General features: G+C 33.7%; 1 protein-coding gene across 1 annotated transcript in view; it reads left to right on the forward strand.

The window, feature by feature from the left end:
* The first annotated feature begins 388 nt into the window (after positions 1 to 388).
* Positions 389 to 22,665, forward strand: part of LOC105343987 (single-minded homolog 1-A) — a 35,281-nt gene continuing 13,004 nt past the window's right edge. Inside the window, exons 1-2 of the mRNA XM_011451529.4 lie at positions 389 to 923; positions 12,139 to 12,326. Coding sequence (XP_011449831.3) covers positions 886 to 923; positions 12,139 to 12,326 — 226 coding nt within the window. The 5' untranslated portion in view covers positions 389 to 885. The remainder of the gene's footprint in view (positions 924 to 12,138; positions 12,327 to 22,665) is intronic.

The following is a 22,665-nucleotide window of genomic DNA, read 5'->3' on the forward strand; positions in this document are numbered from 1 at the left end:
ATTTAGAAATAATTGGTGACAAAATCCTTGACTTTATTCGCTCGTCCAGAATACTTCATATTATCTTGTTTAGCGGTTTCTGCTTCATTTACTCTCAATACACTTTTTTCCTAATCTATAGGATGAGAATAAAAAAGACAAAATAAATAGAATAGAGTTTAGATCATTCTTGAAGAGCTAGGGGAAAACCTTTTTAAGGAGAAATCTCAGCAGGACTTGGAAAAACATGCCGCTATTATCTCGCGGTGGTGCTCTAGAACCTTAAATATCATCGGATAGTCTGCAGCACTGTGTTAAAATACTCGTGCTCGATTTTGATTGGTCCTCGCTAGCTGACTGGGCGGAGATAACATCTAAAAGGCGGGTAATGCTGATTAGTTAACGGGTCGCGTGGCACACAGAACTTTGTATGAGCCTTATCAGGGGGGCAAGCGAAAAAAATCATTGCACGGTACTGGTTGGTCCGGTGTCCAAGCAATACCAAATCTAGCAAAAAGCTAATATATGCGATTTCCCTAATTACCAGTGTGACACGAACATTTCTATAACCCGAAAGAACTATTGCGATCTGATTTAAGTTTCTAAGAGCATCACGCTACATGCGTGCACACTAAATATTCACCATGTTCTAACATAGGCGAACATGCATATGGAATATTTGTTTACATTTCTATAATTCAAGAGGAGAGCTTTTTTTCATCCAGCTAAATACCCGAAAAAAGGCGGTGGAGCAGCTAAGATAATTATTGAAGAAAGACGATTTTTTAAAAAAATATATATTATATTGGGAGGCGATGTTTCTTTATGGGACACGGAGTCAAAAAACGATGGTGATCTCTTGGGTGTGCTAGCGCTGTGGAAGTAAATGAAAGTAGTGACCTCACCATGTATGCAACAAAACGCCGGCGAAGGACCGTCAAAACGTATGTACCATTAATATTGTGGAGAATTTTCTCTATAATTTCATAGTTTGATTCATGGAGATACGTACAGCATTTAGGAAGAGGGAGGGGTGGTGCAAAATATTTTTAAAATGTTACTTTAATTTGCTTCTTAGTGTAAGCTACAACGCCACTGCTAAAAGTGTAAAATGAGATTTGTTTAAATTTTTTTTTCAATTTATTCAACCGAGACGGTGTAAACCAAATTATAGGTTTTCAGTTGTTTTGGTTGCATTAATATACCTGCATCTACAGAAGGTTTTTAAGTTCTGTCCATTTAGCATTTGCATGGCTAAAAGTCAGCTGTTTAATCAACTACCACTGATGGACTTGCACAGTTTCTTGCAAAAAAAAAAAATCAGTTATACTGTACCACTTGTAAATAGTTAAAAAATAGTGTTATTGCTCAACGCAATCAGCTGGTATTTACAGTCTTAGTATGACCCCGTTTATCTATTGCAAACATCTAAAGACGTTTTTACAACGATTCCAATTGAATAAGGACTTGGTGTGTTGTTTTGAACCCAAAATCTCGTCACAAATCGACAATTCTTTTGAAATTCTTGCATATAAGGAAATGGGTACTGTTTCAAAATCCTAGTGTATTTTAGGCTAAACCTTAAATTGGACCACAACTTGTTACAATCTTAAATTCTATAAAATCACTTAAAACGACAAAAAAAGGTAAAGAAACAAAGTTTGCAAAGTTGAATTATAGAAAATTTCATTTACTTCAGATCAATATTTAGAAAAAAATATATAATTTTGCTGCAAATTTTATCAAACGTTGACCCAGCTCGCTATCAATATTTTGGAACATGTTACTTAATGATCTTGTACATATTATTTACTCATTTACTGAAGTAGGACAACTAAGTTCAAGTAATATTCAAATATTTTTTTATTGTTTTCATTGATCTAAGAAATGTATAGTTAAAGAATATCAACGTATTTCTTGATAAAGATATTTGGCCCGAAAGTTAAGAATAAATTCAAAGGAACTATATCGCAAAACTGTGATGAATACAAAGTAATCATTTCGGCAATAAAAAGGCCATATCAATTAGATGTGATTGTTATGTTCTGACGAGTAAAAGAAAAAGAAAGTATAAGAGTACTCGCTCGATCAATCTCTCTCTCCTCAAACCAGTGGGGACAAAAATAAACAATTAAATAAAAATAAAGTTGACAATTCCTGCGGGATAATTATTCCCAATCAAAGCAAAGCAGTGGTCAGCAAAGCTTGAACATCGCTCAGTGCAAGGGCGCTTATGGTTCCCCCCTTAACTGCATTCACACAGGGCTGATCATAGGCTCGAATTCTGATCCTATCTTCGAATCTTAATTCCAATGTTAGTATCATAAGGAGTAAGGGTCGCTATTTCATCTTTAATTTTAAAACAAACCTGGACTGACTCCAATGGCACACAAAGCCCGATTCTTTAACTTGTTCCCGTTCGTCTTTAGGGTTAATGGGAACAAAATTATAGCGGGGCCCCTGTGTTTCAAGGTCTTCAAAGTCCTTGTGCCCTTTGTTTATGAGCAATGAAATCGTTATCTATCTTAACGATCTACTTTCACTTAATTTCAATGATTCTAACTCTCCTATTGATAATTATTGGGATATTTTAGTGGGTTTTTTTAATGAAAATTCCTACACCGAATACTTTTAATGCAAAATGACTTTGTCATTTTATTTTTTAATGTATTTATCCATTGAATGTATCTATATAATTTTATGATGACAAATGCAAATTGCGACTTGATTTTCTTAAAATTGTTTTGAATGTATTTGAGGACATAACAATAAAATTAAACAAAAAAGGAAATCATATTCTAAGACTACAGTTTTATTTTATATGAGGCATTTTTAACCTTATTGAAAGCTTTCAAGGGCGGTCTCGCGACAAGAGACTTCGAGCACTCATCCACTAATTATTGTATTTCTAATAACAATTATCGAGCGCTCGTGTCGTTGCGATCACTGTAATACTTAATTACTGATTGCATTATGTATTTCAATGTAAAACAATATTTAGTAACAATTTTCATTGGGATGATTGAATGTGCAATAGTCCAATAATTACATTAATTAAATTAGTTTGCGAATGCTCCCCCTTTTTTGTAGCTACTTTTCATACACGGTCTTTTAAAATTATTATTATTAAGTAATTATCAACAGATGTTTATATCTAGGGGTATCTTTATTTTAGGATACTCTTACGTCTGCATGATCTTTAAGTAAACAATATTATCTTAATATACTTGTAAATTATATTGAATTTTTATATAACAAAAATATATAATCTTTTAAAAAGTAAATTATTAATTTGGGGATAATTCATTTTAAGGTATTTAAAGTCATGTAGAGTTTTCAACATTTTGTTCGCTTTTGGGGTTTTTTTTTTTGCGACAACGAATCTTCAAGGAGAAAAGTTCATCTTTTCAACCCCTTCAGGATCAGATATGTTTGTTTTCTAAATAAAGGAAAAAGAACTTAAACACTCCAATAACAATATGAAATTGTGTTTTTCTTTTATATATGTAAACAAGAAAACTCGAAACAAATAGACATTTTTTTTCTCTCTAAAAAGTACAAAACTCCATACATTCCTAATTCCATACGTTCTTCAGATAACATCTCGTAAACTACTTTTAAAGCATTAAGGCCATTTTTTTCTTCCTTTTTTCATGTGCGGGACAGAATCCATATTGTACATGTTTTGTGAAATTGACTACATTTGCTACGTTTTTCTTTCTTTACAAATTAAATGGGCGGAGATTTGCCCCACTATGAGAGGCAATCTGTTAAGGCGGATTTGAATGGCCCTATTTGACCTCCATTGTGTACCGTCTTGTTTCGGGGTTGTTCGGATGTCGTGCAGCTACACGGAAGCACCTCCCGGTTTTAGCATTACTACACATTGTCATGCAAGTTTTGTTGATCTTTTTCTCTGGGCTCCTGTACTCTTTCGTTAATTAAACTTCAGACTAGTCCTCAAATCTCCGTCAGTGGTTTTATCCTTAAGGATGCGTTTAGTATTATACTTCTGCATTTGGCATGAAGTAATCATGACTCTTAAGTTTTTCATCTTTATTTTTTTTCTCAATCACTTCGATCCTTTCTAGTTTTTTTTTTTTCAATGAAGACAACGTAACAGTGAACCATATTCTATGTTTCATAAACTTTCCCATATTTTGTAAAAAAAAAAAAAAAATTTATCACAATGTGTCATTGTTAAAACTTTATTATATGTGTGCAGTTAACGTTCTAGGGCGATGGTGCAAGACGCGTATAATATTTCATATCAGAATGCTCATCAATATTCACCTAAAATTGTGCGTATTATATTTAGTTCAGTGGGTTACAAATTACATAGAAAATATTACAGGTGCATTTTAAAAAAAATTTTGCAGGTCAATATAGTTGTTTACATGACTGAATAAATAAATAGGGATGCATATCAGTTTTAATATTAACTATTAAAATAATGCTTAAAATTTATGTTTCCGCATGCTTGATTGCTTAATTATTGATATAGGAAAATTATCCATTCCATTGCCGATGAATATAGGTGATCCCTTGGTATGCTAATTAAGCATATCAGGGGATAAATTCTCATGGGTTTTACCCCAAGAAGGTCTGAAATCGAGGAACGAATGATTTTGAACAAAATAATTTAATTGCTCGTAACATTTAATTTTGTTAAATGATTATATGGTACATTAAACGTTCGCGAAATGAATGTTTTTGTATATTGGAGAAATTAATATCCACTGAATGAACTGTTAAATGGACGGTGTATCTTAATGTTGATATTGAAACTTCTTGCGTTAAGGGGGAGTCTTCATTTGATGCTACCATGTGGGGTAGAATGGGGAGATTGAATTGACGCAATCTATTTTACTCACTTTACTAGAATAACACAAAAAAGCTCATATCGAAATAGTTTTCTTGCAAATTGTCGTACAAAGAGTTTTTGAAATATTTGCTTTTTCCCCCTTTCTTATACCCCCACCAGCAGTTTTCAACAGTGAGGCAAATGCACATGTAGAGAATGCGACCTAAACCAAGAAGATAAAGAATAAAAGCATATAAATTTGTGTCTTTTATGTAAATCAAAGAGGAATCCATAGATGAATATTCTAAAGTATTTATTATAAATTTTATTCTTTAACAGCTTACAATTTATCGTGCTTTGAATCGCAGTTTAGTGAAGAAATGAACTTGGTAAAGGAATGGCCGGCCACATTTGTAGTTCTGTAACAAGACAAAAAAAATCTAAACAAAAAGGAAACCTCAGCGAAAAAAAACCACATTGTCAAAATGTCCGTTCTCCTTCCCCCAGAATCTCCCCAGAGACATATTAAGGTGTAATCGAGATTTAAATTATTCTATTCTTGTTCATTGGAGTGATGTCGACCTAGCACAGATTGTACCCGTTTCCCCAAGATTTTGTCGTCTCGAGATTTTGATCAACTCGGTGTATAAAAAAAAACTTATGTCTTATTTCAACGTTTAATTGTTTCGTTGCTTCGTCCCTTTTATGTAGCTGACAATGAACAATGATTAATTTTTGTTAATGGTATTGAGGCATCAAGATGGTTGAAACATGAGGTAAACTAATACCCATTACTGAAATAATTTGTTTCCTGCGAAATATATTCATAAAAAAAAAACCCGGCCGTTTTAAAAGACTCTAAACAGAATTGAAGAATTTAAATGTACGAGAATGGTAAAGCAGAGAAAATGACACCAGATTTATTTTTTTTTGGAATTTCAAGGAGTGTTGAGGGGTAAACAAGACCCATAAACGTTCATTTGACTAGATTTCATACATGGGGGTTGGGGGGGGGGGGGTGCGGGTTAAGAGTATGTTTTTATTATCTTAAAGAAAGAGAAACATTGCCGAAGTCGAACAATTTTGATTTCCATTTGCTTTTTTACAATCAGAGTAATTGCAGTAGTGAGTTATCAGCAAAGAATGTGCCAAAGATTTGTCCTTGAACAATATCTTGAAAGCTTACCTTGTATGATAAAAGTTTTAACTGTTCCATTCTTATGAATGAAAGAAAGGAACTGTTTTTGCTTTTGACCCCCACGGTCGCTGCTGTCAGAATCATGGGGAGGGGGGCATGGTAGGTGGTCCCGCCAAATGATGACCTTTAAGCCGTGTGGTATATCTGATATGTCGCTAGGATATGTAAACACCTGCAATTATCTTATTCAACAGGTGCTTTCTCTGCAACCCAGAACTGGTTGTAGTTCTTCCTGAATACGGTTTCGGGTAGTGATACCTGAATCTTGTTTGATTTATGTATGACAAATTACGACATCTTTATATGCATTTTTTTCTGTTGGGTACATATTTTTGTTGAGGACAGCTCTAGATGTCATGGTTTCGCTATTCTTTACTATATTCAATATTTCACATCACAAATGCTCTGATTTGGTATTAATTGCACTGTGAAATTTAATGATCCTTTTTATTTCATCTTAATAATTCCAGAATTGCATACTTTATAATGTAACAGTAGTATTTCAATATTTCTGATCAGACTCATTTTAAAATGAAGTCAAAACAACTCCACAATTGTTGTATACGTACATATATGTAGGCAGATAAAGAGGATATAGTTGCATAGTTTATAAAAAACGACATTCCACAAAACAATTTTCAATACAAATAACATCTTTTCGCTGTCAAAGGAACACCAAAAATGCTGCAATTGTTCTGCAAATGCTGTCAAAACGAATTTGATGTTGTGATCCTTTCAGGTGATGTCAAAGGCTGGAATAAGTATTTACTGTTTGTGAACAACTTATCTAAGATGTTTATCAATCATTTACAGCAAAACAGTAAAATGTTTTAAACTGATGTTTATCACACAAAATGTTTGATTGATTTTATCTTGAAAAATGTTAGATTGATCAAAGATCTCCTACACATTTATAATATATTTACCTCACTTTCTAAACAACACACACTAACACATTCCTGTGCAATTACTTCAGCAGATGTAAATCTAAACAAAATTTTTTGGGTCCGTTGGCAATGAGACTTCTAAATAAAAAAAATTCAAGACCAGATATAATTGTTTGAAGTCATTTAAAGTTATTTCATAATTATCCTTCTCTTTATTCTGTCCCTTTTTAAAACTACCCCCCAATTATTAGATCCCAGGGTTCTGATAAGAAATCAAATCAATGCTATCTCTTTGGAGAGGAACACTTTACAACACATCGGACAGAAACCTAGCACTTTTACATGAAAGTCTCCTAATGCAGGGCTATGGAATTTACTGAACTTTGGGTTGCTTGTTTAAAGAGACTCATCTCTCTGTGTTATTCAAATGTGTGAACACACTCCAAAAAGTCACGAACCCCATCTGTATTCGTATGCAATTGTCATGCATTTGTAATTTACATTTAAATATAAATGATTATAGTTTGATTAATGCTATCGTATTTTTTTTCTTCATTTCTTCATTTCGTATCTATTTTTTCATTTTATTTTCACAGGTTTACTTTAAAAAAAAAAAGATATTTCTTGTTAGGCCATATATCTAGATTTGCAAACAATGTCAAAAAATATATCATAGGAGTGCATAATCAAACAATATACAAATACAAAACCAGAATAATTAAAACCAATATGAACCCATAATATGAACCAAACCCGGATTTGGTATAATATATTATAGTGAAGACAAACATGTATTATAGTAGAAAAGTATGGCTGTTAAAACCATTATTTTACAACGTTTGAGTCTCAGAAGATTGAACCATTTCGTGAAGTCAGAATCATCGATGCTAGAGCTGTTTTGTTGGGATTCTTTTCTTAAAATCTTCATTCGCAGGAGTGTCTCAGCCAAGACTAAAGCATCACCTCTTAAGGTTATTCCGTAATTGATACCTTCGGTGTTTTATGCGATGACTTGAACGTTGCTTCTGTTCTAAGGTTGACTTGTCTTGAGTTTACTTAATGAACATGTCAGACCATGTAACAACCGGTGGCAGATGTCAATTTTACGTGAAATTTGAATGAACTTTAAATGACTCAAATTCAACAGACTCACAACCCTTAGACGGCTTCATGGTTTTAATTGTAACTCCTTCTTTCGAAGATCGCTTTCCCCTCTTGGTTGGATATGTTACCCTCTGATAGTAGACGTATTTTGTAAAATGTCACTATTAAATTGTAAATACATAATTGTTTTAGCTTTAAAATGGCTTTTGCACTTGACTTACTGTAACATGTAGAAAGTCATTATAAAACAAAGCAGGATATTTAAATGCATTTGAAAATGTCAGTTTATGGACTACGTAAGGAAGGATACCAACATATTTCGTAGCAGCTATCTGGACCAAACTTGGAATTTTATAACCCCCTCTTCCAGCCCAAAACCAAAAAGGGGACAATATCTTATACTGCAGCCTTAACACACAAGCACATCAGCAACTTCATACAAAAAGGAACAAATTTACATTCAGTATGTATTGATAGCCAACATAACTCGAGAGAACGTTTTCCTTTGTTTTGTGCTTTTAAAAGCAAGAAAACACGTGAAATCCGATCCTGCACTTTTGTGGTGGTTTGATCAGATATGTCACTGAGAAAAGGGAGGATTCTTTTACAAATAATGCTACTCCATCTCCGGTCATCGGCAATTTAGGCCCCCAAAGTTTTGATGTATGGACTGTTTTTGCTCAATGACATGCATTGGGTGTCCCTTGTATGCCATCATCCTTGTTTCAATCCCTCGATTTGAGGCAGCAAAAAATTTATAACAGAAAGGTATCCATTTTCATTTTACACTCCTATAGCCTGATACACCGCCTCCTTTTTGCCCATCAAACAAATAAAAGCAGGGTTATATCTTTTAAATTCGTATGTTCGAGCAAACATTTAGGGGCGAGCAAATTTACTGGGGTCCCCCCAAAAAAGAATTCATTGAGCACGACATTTCATCGAAAGGGTCAAACAAAAAAGTGGAAACTAACTGCATGCCTATAAAACTTTAATTATAGTTTATTCCTTATTCCTCCAGCAAACAGATTGCCGCTTGCACTAAGCGAACCGATTTTCTTGATTTTATGGCCAATTGTTAATTAGACAGAGAAGTTTCGATTAAGGGGGTTCCTGAGTATGACCACAATATTTTATGATTTGATTATAGGGATATGACATAGAATTTCAACTGTTCACTTTATCCTGTCATGCTTCTAGGTCAAGAGGTGTTTTTAAGTGTACTCTTGTTTAATATTTGACGCGGCTCTTTCCTCAAAAGAAGCAGCTATAGGTTCATTTGTGATAGTCTTGATATGTTCTATATTAAGTAATGTAATATATATCCGAAGATCATATTTATTTGTCCATGATTTTGTATATGAATAATACGTGTCCCATATAACCTATCAAAAATCTACTGCATTTATAGAAATTCAAAATGTTTTAAAATTTACAATAAAAAAAATGGACTTTTGAAAATTAATATAAATTAGAATACATGTATCTTTTCAGAAATAATTTTGTATAAATTCACATATATGAAGGACCGGTAAAAGAAATGATAAAAATACACAGCATGATTTGTTAAGCGTCCTGTTTATATGTTTATTTTATTTGCACATTTCCGAAAACAAAATCCATCCGTAATAATAGACAGATTTACAATGAAAATTGATCAGACTGTAGAAATAATAGAAAGTGAAGATTTTCTTGATTTCTGAAAGTGAAGATTCTGCTACAAAACAGTGCATGTATATCTTTTTCGCCACTGCTCCGAGAAAGGTTCAAGTTATCCTGTTAGAAGTTTTCCCAAGCGGGTCTGAAAGCTGGGAGCAACACCAATAGGCGTGAAGTATATATGAATATTTATAACCATCATATACCGTCGAAGATGAGCAGGCTCATTTTCTGGTCATAAAGCCATCAATTTTGGGAGGAAATGACCTGTCTTATTCTTCCATAGTGTTCGCACTCTGGTCAGGAGACCTATTTTTCCCTGAAGCATTTATTGCAAGACTTGATTGTATTTCACCGACAAGTATGAATTCACAGATAGATATTAATCGTGTTTCAATCAAGCAAACTTCTTATTTTTGCGATAATTTTGTCTTTACCTTTATCCTAATAATCCTAGTAATTTGTTCATGTATTGATGTAGACAGACTTTGAATATCATATATTGGTATAGACAGACTCTGAATATCATATATTGCTATAGACAAACTTTAAATATTATTTAGCAATGGTTCAAGACAAAAGAAACCTTTTGCATGCTTTGGTGTGAGCACTGATAAAAATGTTAAATTATAAAGTAATAAACATCATGTTTAACTAGAATATCAAGCCAGAACATAGAAAATCAGTAAAGAGATTTTCTAGCAACCTTCTGTTTCCTATAAAGAGTTAATTTGTCGAAAGAGACAAAAAATGACATGGTAAAATAGCAGTCAGACATGATAACCTAATTAAATTGTTTCTTTACGATGCATCAATGCGAAAAATTTTCGGAGGAAGCTTGTAGATGGTTGTCGATTGGAGCCCGGGGCAATTTGACAGCTCCCTAACGTAATAGCCCACATCTGGTTCTGCAGCGAGATGGCGAATTATTTGATGAACTTGCGCATGGAACTAACAGTTGTTTTGCCCTTATAAGTGAATTATTTCCTTAATTTCTCTAAATAGTTCGGGATTTCCTCTCCCGCGTATTCTGACGTTATTCAATACAGTCTTGTTTTTTGTGGATATCTGGGGATTATTTTGACTTTGTTTTGGCTCTGTTTTGGTTATCATTTAGCAAGTTTAATCAAGTTTACAATGAGAAAAAATGGCTGCCCTGAAGGTAACTCAACGATGACTCGTGCTCATAACAGCTACAAGATATTGTTTAATTGTAGCAAACGCCTCCTTCCATTAGCGCTATATGCAATGCTTTTATTACATTGTTTTCACCAGTGTTATATAATTACCATCATTTTCATTCATATATCTCTAAAAATAATCAACGCCTTGGAACAATAAAATACAATAAAATAAGACTAGCTTAAGTCCAAGCATGCAAAAGTTGTATAGCAAACAAGTTTAACAGAAGAAATGTATCGAATGCCAAGAAGACATAACAAAGTATACATACTGAAATTGTCTTTAAATTAGATGTAATAAGAGAACCATTACGAACTCTAAAGGCCTTGCAAGAATCTTTAAACACCATTTATCATGTAAAAATGCGTATAAAGTACATGAAATATATAGAAACACAGAAGTAGCTCTTGAGATCTAATAACTTTTAGAATGGTTGAAAAGAGGACACATATTTCTAAGATTTGATCGACAATGCAAACAGATTCAAGAATCACTCTATGACTACTGCACAATTAATCTTGTTAATGATTTCCACAGTAACAGATGCATCAAAAAGACAAACACGCTACTTCAGAAAATATGAAATTTACACGGAGGAGGGCACCATTTCATTCCACACTGACAAAGCCAAGAACTAATGAACGTTTAATTGGGTCTCCACTGGAAGCCTATTGTCACTTTCAGTTTGAGGGCTCAGGGGAGCTAATCCCTGTCAGAAAGTTTAACCATTGGCGCAGGGGGTAACGGGATTGATTGTCCCGGCTTAATGAGTCCTTGCATCACATGATGACAATGTTGTGTGCGCATTTCATTAAGGATGGGTAATGTGTAAATACTCACACATTTAAGAAACATGATTTATTTTCTGTTGGTCTTCAGCTGACAGTTTCATCTCTACAAGGCGACAACGATTTCCAGTAGCCAAATGTTTTGGAGAATACTTGGTAGTTAAATACCCAGATGATATTTGAAAGTTTTCTATTTTACTTGCGTTTATTTTTTTATTTCAAAGAAATTTATCAAATCAAATATTCATTTATATCAATGAACGGACTTGTCATTCAAATGAAACTACTTTAAATTCAGCTATCATTTATATTGAAAATTTCAAACACTCATGTAAAAATAGATTATTATTCTTCATCACCATCATCATTATCATCAATTTCACAATTTAGAAATAAAACTGAATGTTAGAATGCTCCAGCTAACATATGATGCACGAAAAGGAAAATGTCTTGCGTTTTCAATGCCAGTTAAATATTATTCTGAGCACGAAACGTCAGAAAAATATAATTTATATTTTCATTTTCAATTTTTTTCAGACAGAAGACCCCGGTCAAAGATCCCCCAAAAAGCAACCCAAGCAAACGACACAGAGAAAGGCTAAATTCGGAACTTGACCATCTAGCTAGCCTTTTACCCTTTGAACAGTCTGTTATTTCTAAATTGGACAAGCTATCAATTCTTCGGCTAGCTGTCAGTTATCTTCGGACGAAAAGTTACTTTGCTGGTAAGAGTCATTTTGAGCCCATTTTCCCTAATATATCTTCTATATATCGCATTGGTGGCACATCTATATTATGCATTTTGTGTATGCTACATAGGACATTTAGATAGAGGCGTTCTCATCAGTTATACATACATGTAATAAAAATTTACATATATGTAAATCACACAAAACTTTTTTTTATTTCATAATTATGCATATACATTTCACTCTCGGGTCTCCCTACATATACTTTGATGGTGAAATAACATTACTTTTCATTTCAAGCCAATGATAAATAAATTTTGTCATACACTTGCTTCAATAAAAAAAATTAATCCAAATTTTCATCTATTGAATGTCAATGCTTGCGTGAACATGTGTGGGCAAATGATACAGCTTTTATCAACGGCATTATTTTCTAAAGTCGATTCGAAGATTTTGCGGCAAACAAAATACAAAGATATTTTTTTGTGAAAAGAAAAACATCACTGATCAATAATGCATAAAAATGAGTGTCGATTCAATCTTACGTTGTTTTGTTTTTTCCTGTTGATTGAATTGAAATCGGGTACTATAAGTTGTGCGGATTAGCGAGAGATATTGAAATAGACAAGGGACAGATGGCATGTCTGTTTCCATCCTTTTCTCGTAGAGTTCTTAGCTTTGCTTGTTTCCTTTCCTACCTGGTCCGAGCAGATTGCAAATAATCTGTAATTGTCGGGGCTTTACCGCGAGTTTGTCCTACACAGATGTTGAAAATGAGAAAATTGACGACGGGCGTAGTTAGCTCAAAAATTATACGAATTATGGGTGCCATTTTCTTCCCTACCTGGTATAGGATGAAATTTATGATGGATAATTAGGTCCCCATCTTCTGTCTAAATGCCATCATTTCTATGTTTTATTTTTATACGGGTATACTATATGAGAGAAAGAAGAGATTATCTGGTTTCAATGCAACGGGTCATTTGATACTGAGAATGCAACCCTTTTAAAGTATTCTGAAGATAGATTTTGACAAAATGTTAAATGTAAAATGAACTTTTTTTACGCTAATACATATTCAACAACAAATAGTTTTGTCAACAAATATTCGTACATGAATTACATATGGAAATTGTGTTGAAATTATTCTGTCAGTGGTTTGTAACGGGATACAAAAAATGACTACATGGGCCAGTTAAGAATTAAATGAGAAATTTTATCCCGAGCACGTGTGACTTTTTTTATATCATTATCATTACAGCTCAAGAAAACATAACAAATTGTTTTGTTTTGTAATTTACGAGTTTAATAAAATGTCATTGAAAAAAAAGATGATACTAAGATAGTACATGGGAAAATATACATTACAATTACGAATGTATTGTCACCGCGAATTTTAAAGTATAGCATTGCATTGGAGGTTGCATCATTTTTTGCGTGAAATGACAAAGCGTTTTACAAATAAATTGTCCTTGTAAAACGTGTTTATAGTAAACAAATATGTAGTGAGACTAAAAATAAAACGCAACACAAACATAACAATTTTGGAAACACTTGTCGTTAATTCTTGCTTGATACATAGCTTTTTTAGCTTTTTTAACAAGTGCTTTCTTTGAACTGAATGTTCCAAAAACGACCCAATGTCGCCTTTTTCCTGTACACAACACAGCTCTAGTTCCAAGTACAAAACAAATCGGCCACTTTGTTCTCCTAATCTGCGTATTTAGAGAATCATACCATAAAAACTCAATTGGCACCAAATTGATTGGTATCGAATCTAGATATTCTGTAATTATCGTAATAACTCATACCCTAAGCAACCGTATGCCATTCATTATTCATATTGTCACTTCGTTTGGTCAGCTACTCGCTGCTCCTTCCGATCTGTGCTACCTATTCATTAATGGAATTCATGCCTCTTGTTTTTGTGTGTTGTGTCCTGCTAGTTCTAATGTTCTGGTGTTCGTGTGATTTATGGTATAATTATTTACAATGGACGCATACAGATAGCAGAATGGTTCTTCTAATTCTTATATGAAACACTTCTGTTCGACTTCTCTCTCTCTCTCTCTCTCTCTCTCTCTCTCTCTCTCTCTCTCTCTCTCTCTCTCTCTCTCTCTCTCTCTCTCTCTCTCTCTCTCTCTGAATACGAATAAAGATGCGAATACCAAAGTTGTTTTTCAAAATTCTAAGCAGTTTATAGCTGGTAATATCCTCGTTTCCATGATCGAAGCAGTTTATATATAGCTGAGAGCATTTTAAGCTTATACTGCAAAAATGCTTTTAAATATGAAAACAATATTTGGCAAGATACCCGATGTTTAATAGCAAATGGGCAGGTTGATTTTGAAATGGATGAAATATAACTTACCATATTTCCTAGAATGATCTCTTTTGTTTTAGCTAAAAGCATGTTATATTATATCTATCATAAAAACACAATCAATAAGTCCGATTTCCATCAATTTTCCACTTTCCATACTACTCAAGAAGCATTTTCTTATGTCTAATAAGGCCCGCAAAACTTAAATGCAGCAGGAAAAATGACATCCGAAGAAATTTACGACGCATCTGAAGTGTAATTGACCATATTTTCTTGCAACAGACATTAAAATCAACTAAGTATCTATTTCAGCCTACTTCGTAGAGCGCATTTTGAAGAACACTAATTACTTCCTATTTTCCCATAATGCATTGGAGACATGCTATTATGAAGAAAGGCAGAGCCCACGTTTTATGAAGGATAGTAGCGATGAAATATTATTTATACGGGCATTCTCGGGACAACTCATTTCCTTAAGGAAGCTGAACGGGGTGCTGTTTGAAAGCTTGGCGTACGTTCTTATAATTACATTTTACTACAAAGACAAATTTCGAGAATGCAAAAGACGTGGTTTTTGGAGAGAAATGAAAATTCGGCCTGTCAAACGTTTCACTGGGATGTTTTCTATGCTAATTTATTGCTTGCTTTTTGAGGAAGTTCTTTGTCAATAAATTTGAAGGATGATTGTCGCAAATGATAGTAATTTCTTTTTATTTTGACACAAGATTCTATTTTTATGAATTTGCTTAGGAAATCGCACTTGTCTCTAAAACAGGGATGTTCGGCACTGTCATTACTTTTACTTGAATCCAAAAAACAATTCCCTAACAATATTCATTTTATATGTACGCTTTTGGAGTTTTATTTTCAAATTTTATTGTAATATAGATACATTGACCTTAGGCTATATAGGGTACGTTTACATTTGCCCGTTTTGACATTTTATGGTATCTCTTTAGAAAGTAAAAACTGCACTGCGATTGGTGAATTGATATTCAAACAATTTTCACTATCGGTAGATCACAGGGTTAAGTTTGTATAAATTACGTATAAATATACATCATATAAATATTTTTCAGATCCTTGATATGTTGCAAAGATTTCGTAGTATGATAATAATTTATAAAATAACACAAAAACCAGATCTAATTTCGCTTTTTTCTGACTCATTCCAACACATGGGGATAACCTTATGTCAAAGGTAGCATGACCTTTCAAAAATACGATCAAAATGGGCAAAAAGCGAAGAAAAAAAATATCAACATAATTCTCTGCAAAAAAGAAATGGAAAGGACGGACAGGTATCAGTTTCCCATTGAGATGTTAGTTTGAATTGTTTGAGATCCAAATGAACGCCAAATTGGCAGCCATTAGGGTCAATCCCCAAGGAACATGCTGGGGTACAAAGGTGTTATATAAGGGTTCAATTTCTGCCATTAGATACCCTGTGATGGTATTAATTAAACTTGTGCTAGACTTGATGTCAGCTAAAAGCTATGTACCTGGAAATAGCTGGATTCATTGGGGAACATGATACTCTTGTTACTGCCCCGTTTTCGGATTCGATATCGCTTCTGAATTACTTCTAAACTTGCGTCTTAGCTTTGTCATTCTATGTCAGAAGCATCCCTACAAGACAGGCTTTATGCCTTTGACGTCTTAATATTTCGTGTAAAAAATGAATTCTTCTTTAAAAAGAAACTTCAAAAGCCATTAAACTGAATTGCATCCAAATAAAGAATCCAATTTGTAATATTTTTTTATAAAAAAAAAAATACAAAAAAACAAAACAAATTTTCTTTTTCTTCTTTTCTCAAAATTGTTCAAAGAAGGAAGCAAAATCTTTGAGTTCAATAATCATCTTCGAATGGTTGAATACAATGTTGTTGACAAAAGTGACGTATGCATGTACATTTGTACGTACCAAATTTTTAATAACGAAAACATTAGATAACGCATAGTGTTTTATAATATGCATTCCAACTACCAAATAGTTTTACATCGTCATGAGATGTAATGGAAGACTGGACTGCGTAGAAATATTATAATAATTTAATTTGTCAATGACCTTATGGATAATCCGACTCTGATGATAACAGGGTTTGTGCATGTTTCTATTCATTGTCCCGATGTCATGCGTCAAAGCTTAATCTGTAATTGTAACACGCTTGATTGCACTCACGACAAAAGTAACAAGGTTAAGCAGATGTTTGAAAATACCGATTATGATACCCGTTAGTCTCAAGCTCCTAGGGAACCTTGGGGTAGCTGAGGTGGTTAGAAGATGATTTATTTTGTTTAATTAGGTCTGTAATGTCTTTTTCTCGGTTCAATCTAACCTTGGTTAATAAAGGTTTTGAACTATTAACATCGATGGGACAGTATCCCAGTGTTGATATACACATAATTTTATATTTATTGATTTGATAAATAAACAATTTTTATTATTTTTAAAGTGGACAAAATAATGAAATCATTTTTTAGGGGGTGGTAATTGCTGGATTTAAATGGGGAAAAATTCGCCTACAATTTCTTTGATTCATTCGACAATTAATTATTGAATTAAGAATCATCGAATCAGTATAATATATGATTTAATACAAGGATAATTTACACGTACTTTTGTGAAAGCGCATGCGAGGAATCATGTATAAAATGCTGTTTATTAATGAACATAAACTAAAAACACGTGCATACAAAACATGTGCACTTACATTTTACAATAAAGATACATAATTGAATCAACTTTTCCGTCCTTTTAAACACTGCAATTAATTGTCTTTATCTGCTATAAATAAGATATATAGCTAATCAAAATATATATGTTTTGTAATTCAACCTTTTAGAACAATGGCATTATTAATTTCAACAATTGGGTGCTGATGAATTTATTTACAATTGAAATTCAATTACACCTAAAAGTACATAGATAGGTAATTTCTATAGTTTCATCAAATATTATCACATCCTTTCCCTAAAAAATAAAACAGAACAAGGATGTTACTAAATGAGGTTTCAATTATCATAACAGTCGAAATGATCGAAGAAAACAAAGTTGTGAAGCGATTGTTAATTAAGTCTAGCTCGGAGTCCCATGGGGTGTCGGGGGAAAAGGCCAGGAAAACTCCCCATAAAGATGTAGTCACTGCGCCAATGTTCACTGAGACAAGAATAGAAAGATGAAACACGAAGAATCGTATTGATTTTTTTCTTTTGAATGGGGAGGGGATGCTAGCTTCTTTCTATGTTGGATAGAAAAAAATGGTTTTCAGAGACGTAAAATCAAAGTCTTTGAAAAGCAAAATTATTTGGGGAGAGAGAGAGAGAGAGAGAGAGAGAGAGAGAGAGAGAGAGAGAGAGAGAGAGATGGGACCAGCATGAATTTTAATTGGTCAGTACAATCGTTCATAAAAATTCAATTGTGAAAAATTTTGACGAGCACAATGGATTCATAAGTTCGCATCAACGTGTAGCAAAAACATCCTGCAAGCCGTGCAAGTACGGGTTATAAAACGTAAACTAATACTCTCCAGCCACAATACAGTGAAATTTAATTCTATTAATTATCAGATTCATCATCCAAGACTCTAATTATCCCTTTGTCTCCAAAGTAATCCAGAAAAATGTCGCTGCCATTCTTGAGCTTGCATCAATCGCACGATGGGAAAAATTATAACTGACATTATCACAGTATAAAAAAAAAGCCTGCGGCCATCGGCTGCGATGCCATACCCATATGATTCCATCTGATTTGTCTCTGGTCCACAAATATACCCTTGTAAAATCCCCCCATAAAGGTAACACTGATCCGCTCGGAGATGTCTCAGAGGCAGTTGTGTTGTATTGATCTCCGGATTACAGTTGCCATAATTAAGTGTAATTAATTGAAAAGCTGATAGAAAATATATAATGCCCTTTGATTTAAGATCGCTGCGGAGGAGCCTTGTTTCCCTCCAGGGTGTTCCTTTGTAGCGAGATGACACTTGTTAAAGGTGTTGATTTATATCATCGGGTAATGCAGGAATTTTTTTTGCGCTCTGTCTTTCCTCTAATGCATTTGCTGATCCTGGTTTGGGGCGACTCTTCTTCTTCTTTTTCCTTATTTACCAAGGTAATTGAAAACAAACATGCAAAAGCCACGCACAATGACATCAGTCGCATCACTAACCCCCCCCCCCCCCTTTTCGCCAGCCCTGCAAATAAATGTTATTGTCTACTTGAGTGTTACCCAAAACACCTCCCCCAAAGTCCTTTCGTAAAAACGATATATATACGCCAAGGGCTCAAATTTTAGTTTTTAGTTTAGTTTTTTCCTCATAACCTGTGGATTGGAAATACAAATAAACATATATCTATTGAGTACAAAGGTTTCAAAATCTGCAGTTGTTCAAAAAAGTCTCACCGTTATGCAAACGCGAAACACAAATAACATGAATTGAACACCTATTATTGACCATACTCTCCAATGTTGTAAATGGAAATATCAACAACATATTGCCGATATTTGTTGTTTTTTTATCATTACTCCTTGGACAGAAATTTGATATAATAATTTGCACCATACCTCATTCAACTGCTTTTTGAATTACTGCATTGATGACATAACATATGGACCAGTCGAATTGATTTCCTCAGTTCTGTGAATTTCTTTGTTTGGTGAAGTCTTAAGGACTGTAATAATTCAATCTCGCATTGGCAGTTGATTTTCTTTAATGTTTTAAAAGATAGCTCCGTGCTTCTTTTAAAATTGTATATTAAGGATATTGCAAACCCTTATGAATAAAACACACTGTAGAAGCTAGGTACATATCATTCTACTGCAAAATTACTCCCGTCAATGGCAAAGATGCGGATAACGTGCATGTACATAGATATTATTGCATTGTTCTAATACAATCTTACTGCAAACAAATCTAAATACCTTTATTATTATTCTAGCTAATGTGCACTCATGTTTTTCTTTCCTCATGTTTAGCCACATTGAATGAAAAATCCAAGATGAATATCATAGTTAATACATTAACACGGCTAGGTCTTTCAGTTTTCGTTTCTCAATCAAGTCTCTTGAAAAAAAATAGTTTGCAATAATAAAATATTTTAAAATGATAATTCTAAATTATGACGAATATTTAAGCAATAGGTATAAAGGTAAAGTCCAGGTATTAATTTTTGTTTAGAGTTGCCCTCACCCCCACCCCATCCCCTAAAACACTTTCGGAAAAACCCTATGGACAGCGTTCCATCACCAATTCACCATCATTATAATTAATTATTGAGGCTAAAAACTTGGAAGTAAATACGACCACTGATCGCAATACAATTCCTTTTTTTATCAAGACAATTGCCATATACATAGGAACAACTAGCCACGTTCATACATAATTGATGCTATAGGTTGTGATGTTCCATTCTCTTTCAAGTGTAAGTCTCTCGGCCTCTTGTTGAAAAGCCTCAGTCTTTTAATGGTACATTTTTATTCTCTGTTTGACATTAATTACGCTGCTATTTCATTACAATTGCAAGATGCAATTGATTTCGGGATAATTCTATTAAAGTGGCTATAGGAAATTGGTAGAAATTGGCACGAGTGCTAATTCAGAAAATGGCATCGGAAAAATAAGCCACAAAACATCGACGATTGCTGTTTGACTCCGGTTTTTGGTGTATGCTTACGATTCGTCTGGGTATGCCTGCCCTTCTTCTTTTTTCATTAGTCTTTTGGGAATTAGTTGCAGTTTTATGTTTGGCTACATGAAGAAAACAATGAATGCTATAGCCGTACAGGTTTCGCTTAAAGTTTCTCGACAGAACCAACCCATGTATACTGTATGCGCTGTTTTCCAGTATGCTTGACAATATACGGAAACTCGCCTTGTACAAAAAAGAAAGGCGAGGGCGCCGCTAATTGTTGAAATAAACCCATATTACACATTCCTACTATTATGGACACATTGAATTAATTGTATTTGCCAAACCGCCATGAAATGTTGCGTAAGATCCGGGCCACAAAGATGCTTGACTTTGAAGTCGACAGGAGAACGATGAAAATAGAATTAGACTCGACTAAAGCACGTTGGGCTTTTACTAAATCAGGGCAGACACAAAAGACAGCACTGACATCTGATTTTTATCATGAAGAGGCGAACTCAACTTCCACACAACACCTCTCATAAAAACATCGGCTTCATAGCCATATTTTTCTGCTTGGTAGGTCAAGTGAAAATTTTTACAAATCCTAAGCTAATTATCAAATCGATGATGAACGTCGATGTGCATCATTATGCTCTCTCTCTCTTTCTCTCTCTCTCTCTCTGGTTTTAATTTTTAGCGTCGTTTGTCTTGTAATCCTGGGATACATTGTATAATCAGTAGAAATTTTTTTTGTGATTTGTGTATTATAATATGATATATACATGTATAGTGTTTCTTCTACACTTTGGGACATTCAATGGAAATTCAATCGTCAATTCATTAACTTATCTATTGATATCAACAATTTATTTAACGAAAAATCGGTAGAAAGATTCATCTATAGACATTCAAATACGATTTCATGTTATGCAATTTTGCAATTATTATTCAACAAAAGTATAATGCAAACAAGCATGTATGTGCAGAGTAAATCAAATGGAAACCGTGATCATCTTAGAAATTATCGAAGAATACACACCGTTACGATATATGCCACTTCCATCTAATGAGTATTCGTTTTGTAATTATGCTTGGTTTTTGGATTTTCAGATCTGTCATTTTGAAGTCTATTATTTTAACTGATTAGTGATCTTTGCCAGTGACATTTCGCTTACACCTTCTAAATTCTGTGCAGTTGGAATTTCAATGTGACAGGCTTGTTATAATTATGCAAAATTACGTCTGTTTTGAAGCAAATGTTCTGCTGTTCTTTATAGTAAATGTTGAAAGACAAAAAAGGTTTAGTTAGCTCTCTCTCTCTCTCTCTCTCTCTCTCTCTCTCTCTCTCTCTCTCTCTCTCTCTCTCTCTCTCTCTGGAATAAGAAAATGTTAATTTTACATTTAGTGATTTTCATTTGCTTTGAGGGAATTTTAGACGCATATAATACTAGTATATATTCCGTTACTATAACTAATACTCAAAAGCCAAAACTTCATCCTTAATGATACTAGAGTTTCTGTGACATCCCATATCTCTTAATGAATACTTGGATTAGACTTTTCCAGCATGTATGAAAATGATCCTGTTTGTTTAAGAAATCATGACGGAATCTAGACTTTGAAAACAGCCTAGAAAGAAGTCAAAGTCCTTTCAGAACTGAAACATTTTTTCTTCATCTTCGAAATATGAATAATGAAAACCGAAAAAGTCAACGTTAAAAAAAAGTGAGCCGTCATAACTAAATGGCGCGGAAATTTGCCCGTGATTTATTGCATAATTACGGCGGCCGAGCATCAATCTTGGTTTTCTATTACTAGCCGATTTTAAATCCATCGACAAAATTGCCGGGCCTTGCCTTAATTTAAGCTTGAATTGTCTTCTTGGTGTAATTTGCCTGTCCTACTGTTTCTCCTTTGATTAAGTAATTATGTTGTAGATGAAACGAAAGAAAGAAAAAGTCGGTAGTCCTTCTATCTGGGCCCCTTTTACTTTAATTTTTCTCTCGCTTTTTCCTACTTTGGGATTATGAGTATGCATTAACGTTTCTGGGGGTTCCTTGCAATTGAAATCGCCATTCTTTGTAGGAAAAAAATCCCGGTGATGTCATTAATGGATTTGAGGTCGGAAGTACAATGATGTCATAGAGTTGTATTTATGGTCATCTCAAAAGATGACAGTCGTACTTTTAAAGTACATATCCTGTCTTATGTCTAACCATTTGCATTGCATTACAACTATTTAAAACAGAAAAAAAACACATGCCTTAGTATGCACACGCATTAAAAAAGGGGCAAATATTTTTTCTCCACTTTAAATTTTTAAACAGATATACATTGCAACAGTTCAAATTCCGCTACAAATGTTTTGTGTAACGTAACCGAGAGTTGAAATTACTGTGCGTGCAATAGTAACACGTTGAG

Source organism: Magallana gigas, chromosome 9 (assembly GCF_963853765.1).
Source record: "Magallana gigas chromosome 9, xbMagGiga1.1, whole genome shotgun sequence".
NCBI lineage: Eukaryota > Metazoa > Mollusca > Bivalvia > Ostreida > Ostreidae > Magallana > Magallana gigas.